The 6995-nt window shown below is 40.2% G+C and overlaps 1 protein-coding gene across 7 annotated transcripts in view; it reads right to left on the bottom strand.

The window, feature by feature from the left end:
* Positions 1-282: 282 nt before the first annotated feature.
* LOC134226523 (ankyrin repeat domain-containing protein 50) overlaps positions 283-6995 on the bottom strand; it is a 69072-nt gene continuing 62359 nt past the window's right edge. For 6 of the 7 annotated variants that reach the window (XM_062707358.1, XM_062707365.1, XM_062707381.1 and 3 more), the window contains one exon: positions 283-2634. In XM_062707358.1, the coding sequence (XP_062563342.1) occupies positions 2445-2634 (190 nt within the window). In that variant the 3' untranslated portion in view covers positions 283-2444. The remainder of the gene's footprint in view (positions 2635-6995) is intronic. The other variant, XR_009983502.1, reaches the window with a different exon arrangement.

Here is a 6995-nt window from a genome sequence, read left to right as displayed (position 1 = left end):
CACATCTAATTTTACCTAAAATTTGCCTATCCTAATTATTTTGTCCATCCCCTGTATATACCGCACAGGCCACTTCGGCCTTAGTCTGAATAAATAATAATAATATGAAAGAGGTTTCAGAGATACTGATTGTTATAAAATAATAATCCTCCATAGAAACACCGTGTGCTGTATTCTTTTACCCAACATATCACATCTTAAATGACAGTGGTGCTTTAATACAATTAAAAGAATTTCGGATTTGTTCATGAAGATAAAGATAACATAGGCGATCATTGGAAATTGATTTCAATTTATATTTTATTTTCACTAGAATCTACTACCAATATGCTTCTGTATTTTTCCTTTACTTTTATATCAGTTACCTCTGCTTGTATCAAATATTAGAGGAGAAGTACGTTTGTTTCAGTTAGGTGTAATAACTTTTGAACTCAACCAGCCTTAGGTGGCTCGCTTAGAAGACGAAAAAATCCGTTATAAAGTAGAATTATGCAGTTTATTGTGGTATACGGTCAATAATAATAAATACACAATTTCGTTCATGATTGACACCACTTAGCGGTTCAGTTTAACTCATTTGTTCATTTGCTTGAAATTTCATACGAGATAGGAAATAAATAATTTCAGTAATTATGTGGTTACAGCGGAACTCGACTAAACGCAAGAATAACTTAATAAATTACATACTTACTTTTATATCATACACACTTGTGCTCGTCTCTATCAGAAAAGCGAACGAAAAAAAAACTGATTGCTTTTCACAAAAACAAGGAACACCTACTACACTGATAATTCTAAAACGTAAACGGAACAAAATAAACAAGGGGACTAGAATTGGCAAACTAACTAAACTTTTCGATTTTGTCGACATTTCCTTGTCTTCATCACACTCTTCATTCTCTCTAATATAAGTCTACCGCTAATAATGGTAGATGGGTACTCATATAACGTTTCCATGGTTGGATTGATTCTCAATTGTTCAGTGGTTTTATGTTCTTTTTTTCATAAACTCTTATAAATTAAATGCTTTTGCTTTTGTTCATTGTTTGCTTCTCTATTTAGTTATTTTTCTTTCTCTCTTTCAAAATACGAATAACATATTTTCCTTCGACAGCATTATCTTTTCAACTAGCTCACACTTTTAAGAATTGGGTTTAGCGTAGTGTAACTTTGATATACATTGGTTGTGTTTAATTACTGGTTAAACTTTGATCACTGTGCTTTGCTTCAGTTTTTTACTGTATTCCGATTCCAGGTTGTTAATCATTAGTTTTATTGGACTCAAAACATGTATTTTACTGCGGAATTAAAAAGTTCGTTGAAAGTACTTTTTGAGGAGTTTTTGGAGTGGGCCCGCCTTCCGTGTCAGTATTGGTACTGCAATACAAACTTGATCGTGTCAATGACAACTCATTCGTTACATTCATGAGGCTTGTATCATTCTATAAATATAGTCTGATAAAATAGGTGAACTCTTGCTTGGTTCAGCAGTACAATGTAGGAATTTAAAAAAACAATAACACACTGGGTTCGATACTCGGCATAATTATAAGTATTCTCCGTATTCTCTTGGAAATTTTTATAAAAAGAACAGAAGTACTTGAAGATAATAAAATCGAAACGAACTAGACGTTTCCAAGTCAGGAATTAAGAGAGATACGGAAAGATAATAAAACAGGGGATCGGTGGACCTTGCGACAAAAGAAGAAATCGTTACTTCGAGTATTAAAAACCCTTTCTTTTAAGGAACTGAGCCTGCAAAACAATAAAAATCAAAAAAAGTTGTAATTGTTTAAATAAATTTTAATAAATAATGTTTTCTGACAGTTACAAGATTATCACATTTGTAAAAATCCAATGAAATAGGTAAAATCATCACAATGTAAATAGAATAAATTACCGAAAATTTAAAAAACAGCTTCATCTGCCTCTCGATAGTACAAGAGTTGACATTCTTCCATTATAGCCACCAATCAATCAATGTTCATCAATAATTGAATCAAGCCTAACAGCATCAATTTCACAACACCTGTTTGCGTCCTGTAATAATTGTTCTAACTTCCTGAAGCAATTGCCTTTTGAATCTCTTGTTTTACCATATAGAATACTAATGTTTACCTAAAATGTAGTACATTTATATTCAGTTCTCAATGTATTGGGGTTTCTGAGATTACTAAATCTTAGTGCAAGAGAAATAAAATTAAATGCTTACCGAACAGGTCTCGCTTGTTGCAGAATTTCTAGCAGCACTACCGGAAATGGAAACTACAGGCGCCACTTGATGCTTCTTGTTTAGGTTCTATATAGTGCTGCACAGTCTCTTTTTTAGTGAAAATTTGTCCGATTAATACTTTGTATTTGCAATTTTCCAGCAGTATTTGATTTATAGCATTTATGTGTGGTACTTTCTACTTCATACCTTTTGCCCTGTTCAATCAAACCTTTTACATCTGGCTCTCCTTTCGCCACTGGAACGTACCGGACTTGACGCCGATACTGGACGAACCCTGACTGCTGCCGCCACTCGACAGTATGTTGTTTGTCCTCCGTATCAACTGCGCGGCCGAATCAATCCGATTGCGGATCAGTCGCATGGCTGGATTCGTTGCGATTCCACTGCGTTTCGATGATTTTCTGTGGAATGTAAAACAAAGACCATGTTTAATATTAGGTTTGAATAAAATCTGCGAACGACAGTTTCTTAGTTAAAGTCTAGGGACGATCGATTGTGATTTAATACTACTACTAGTGATTTTTTTAAACAAAAGCAGTAGGCAGTACTTTACAGGTGTGGCGGAAAAATGGAATATTATGTTGGTTTCGAAGCCCTTGATAAACAGTATTGGATCATTAGATGGGGGCCGTTGCATTGGTAAATTAGGAAATTTCAAACAATTCCTATGGACATTCCAAAGACTTTCCGGAAAATTTCAAGTGGAAATTCTGAAGGGTTTCTCGTAGAAATTTCGGAGAATCCCCCTTACAAATTCCAAAGAATGTATTCTGGAAATTCCAAAAACTGTTTATTAGATATTCCAGAATGCTTCCTTTCTATTTTTTTATAGAATGCGTTGGAGAATTATCCTGCTTATCACAGAAGAATTTCCAAGTTGTAATAACCGAGATACTGCATATAAACGGAGGTGGACAAACGGAGAAATGCGAGAGGAGTTGACATTAAAACACATGTTGCTACGTTGGATATCGCAAATTAACTGCGATCATCGTTTATTCGAATAGAGTATATCGGCTGCTGATAACTCTTATTAGATGTCTATCTCTCTTCTCTAGTTGTCATTGTCGGAGTTCGGTCATAGGCCTGACACTACACAAGAAAAATCCATGATAGTTCTAATCCGAAATCCAGACTATTACTTCAGTGGAATTCATAGAAGATTTTTCTGGAGAATTATTTCGTTATAGTCTTCCAAACAAAATCTGGAAAAATCCTAAAAAAATCAAACATGTGAGCTTCCCACAAAGCTGCTGTGTAGATTGTTTTCCAAAAACAAGAAAAGTCTACGTAGACTGTTAGTATACCCTTCCGTCCCTCTTCGTAGACTAACGTAGACATCAGACCCAAACCGATGCCTTCTCCTTCTTTGGAGGAGCGACTATGGACGGAGCAGATCGGGGTGCAGGGTGCCCGAAGGGCGTAGATCCGAAAAGGTGACTTCTCGGCTAAAAAGGCCATCAGCACAAGGGACCGAAAATTCCTGGCGACTAATGAGTAGGGCAAAGCGGAAGTCGAACGCATCTCGACCCACAAAGAAAGCTAAGGACAGAGGCGAGGCCTTGTTAGTTAAAACTGATAAGGAAAAGTACGCTGAAGTCCTTAAATTGATGCGGGCGGCCGAAAAGCTTTCGGCGCTGGGTCAGGACGCACGAAGCGTCCGACGCACCAAGACCGGTGAATTGATCCTGGTTCTGAAACGCGGAGCGCAGGCTAGTGGGACTGACTACAGGAAGCTGGTTGAAGAGGTCTTGGGTGACGACGCCGAGGTGAGGTCGTTGGGGGCGGAAGTGATCCGCCAGTGCAAGCAACTGGACGAGATCACGAACGCGGACGACGTCGTCTCTGCCTTCAGAGATCAGTGTGGTATAAAGGTCGAGGCGGTCCCTTTGGCATGCAGGTAGTCTACCTTAGGTTACCGTTTGTGGAAGCAAAAAAGATAATGGAGCGAGGAAAGTTGAAGATCGGCTGGTCAGTATGCCCAGTGAGCAAATTTCAGCCGCCTTCAGTGAACAGGTTCGGTGCTTAGAGTCTGGACACAAGTCCTACAACTGTAAGGGCCCAGACCGTAGCAACCTGTGTCGTCGTTATGGGTGGACCTTCGTGTCCCATCGGAGAGACAAACAAGAAGAAGCCGTGCAAGTAACACAGCTGAATCTTAACCACTGTGGAACTGCCCAGCAACTGATGTGGCAGTCGGTCTCAGAGTCGAGGACCGATGTCGCCCTCCTGTCCTATCCATACAACGTCCCTGTCAACGTCGCTTGAGCAGTGGAGAAGAACAGCCGCTGCACCAATCGAAGAGGTCAAGCGTTACTAGAGGCGCTAGCGAAGCTCGACGCAGTGCTAGTCAATGATGGTTCCGCTAGCACGTTCAGAAGAAACGGGGTCGAGTCATGGAGTGACGTAACGTTTATCAGTCCTGGTCTGGCATCAGACATGGACTGGAGGGTGGATGAGGTTTACACCCATAGGTATCATCTAGCAATTCGCTTTAAGACCAACTATGGCATGCAACATCCGAGGTCCGGGGATTCTTGTCAGGTCCGTGGGTAGTTCCGCCAGCATGCCGAGGAAAGCCCTGCCGAGAAATAGAAGACACCAGGGATGAAAGAGCACCGAGGATGAAAGAGCGGACCGCCGTGAAGTGTTTTGAGCTGCGAAACTGGCCTTTAACAAGGCCATCAAGAGTAGCAAGAGAGCGTGTTTCGACAACCCATGCGAAGGTACCAACGCGAATCCGTGGGGTGACGCCTACAGGATAGTGATGGCCAAGACCAAAGAGGGCTCTTCACCTCCCGAACGGTCCCCGGATAGGTTGGCGAGGATTATCGAGGCATTCTTTACGTCCCGAGCCACAAGTCCCTGGCCGCAATATGGGTGCGGCCATATTATAGATAATTATTGAAGGAAAAAAAGTGCCTCGCCCGCCTGTAGTTGGTGCGTATGCCCGTTTGATAATTAAAATTTGAATTAGAAGATTTGGGAGCCAATTGATATCTTTTTTAGCTAGTCCATTAAGAATACACGATTCTCATGTGTTTTCCGTCATTTCATTGGTAGATTGGTTACTTCAGACTTCTATTTATCTTCGGTATGTGAGTATTAAGTTGAACGAGCTTGAACGAGTACGAGGGGCATCAAGGGATAAAGATGAAGAGTTTAGCTTGCAGTGATTTGGCAGTTTTCTTTTAATTATTCAACCCGCAACCGTTCGAGGATCTCCCCTGAGGAATTGTCTCAATAAAATCGGGTAAATCAACAGACTGGTGGTCTCTCGCACGCGAGCCTAAAGCCACCGCAGTTAATAAAAATCTCATACGATTTTGCGAACGGTTACAAGACAACCCAGGCTAGTGTTTGTGTTCGTTTCTACGAAAGCATGCCAACTGGAGATATCCAGTGATTTATCAACTGCCAAATCCGACAGTGCCTCAACCGGTTATTGCTTGGCGAGGCTACTCAACGCAGATATGGGCAACAGCAAGACGGCGGAACAGTTGTTATACAGTTAGAGCATCAAATGGATATTCAACTATGGTTAAAATGTATGAATTGGTACCTCCAGGCAGATGTAGGAACTGAAGCAAACGCTTATGAAAATGTATCAATCACACCCCCTTTGCGCCATGTCTGTTGTCTAAGAATTCCTACAACTATGATGTGCAGACGCCCGAACATTGTTTGATCGATCAGCCGTTGAACCTTCTCCCGGAATCCGATATGTCTGTCGTTCCTGTGGTGCTCCGGATTCACTTTACACTAGTTTTACAGATTCACTTAGGAATATACAAACACGTCTTACTCTTCCAGATGCACAATTTATTCTCTCTCCTAAAATCATGGCCTACTACTACAAACTAAAAGTACTGCTTAGCACATCTTCCTTTTTTTTTAAATATGATATGAATAATAAATTTGATTTTATTGGATGATAATTATAGGCTTCCGCAGCTTCGTCAATTTACATTGCAATACCAGATGTGGGTATTTCACATTCCTCAGGTGTGAATCCCGCAAATGCTTCTTCGATTTCCTCAGTGTTACTAGTTGCTATACTTCCCGATTCATCAGGATTGTTCACTGCTTCCCATGGTACTTTCTTAAGATGAGCCACGTTCCTTTCGTAGGTTCTTCCAGAATCTTGATCTTCAATCGTAACTTTAGGACCCACACGGTCTATTACACTATACTTTGTTTTCTTGAACTTCGTCGACAGTTTGTTCCTTGGGATTAGATCTTCCATGAGTACTGTGTCCCCTTGCGTAATGCATGATTGCTTCGCATGACGTCTGCTATCTTCTCTGTCTTTCCCTTTTCTGCCCCCACTCGCATATCAGTCCCATACCGTTTTTTCGCATACTGAGATAATAGCCATTGAAGTTCCAAATCGCATCTTCCATATGAAACTTCAAAAAAATCTAATAAATTGAAACATCATCGTATCTTGCTCAAACTTTGCTGAGTTGTTCATCATTCGATAGATTACCGTATAACGATTTAGTTTGATCGAAACATGGTTCAGTTTTGTGCAATCAGGTCATGTAAATTCTTAGTGGAACTGTTATGCGCGCACTTTCAATATGGGACGCACATGATTTGGTATTTTTTCACTGATGGGCAATTTTTATTATTATTTATGGAAGTACATTAGAAATGAACCCTATTCAGTGGGTTAACTCAAAAGTGACGAAAAGTCAAATGGGGCTGTTATGCGAGTGTGGGCAGTTTTTGTTTATTCAAAAAATCTTCATCTCGATAA

This window comes from Armigeres subalbatus, chromosome 1, assembly GCF_024139115.2.
Source record: "Armigeres subalbatus isolate Guangzhou_Male chromosome 1, GZ_Asu_2, whole genome shotgun sequence".
NCBI classification, from domain to species: domain Eukaryota; kingdom Metazoa; phylum Arthropoda; class Insecta; order Diptera; family Culicidae; genus Armigeres; species Armigeres subalbatus.
The sequence above is the reverse complement of the archived record's forward strand: the minus strand, read 5'-3'. Positions and strand labels throughout refer to the sequence as shown.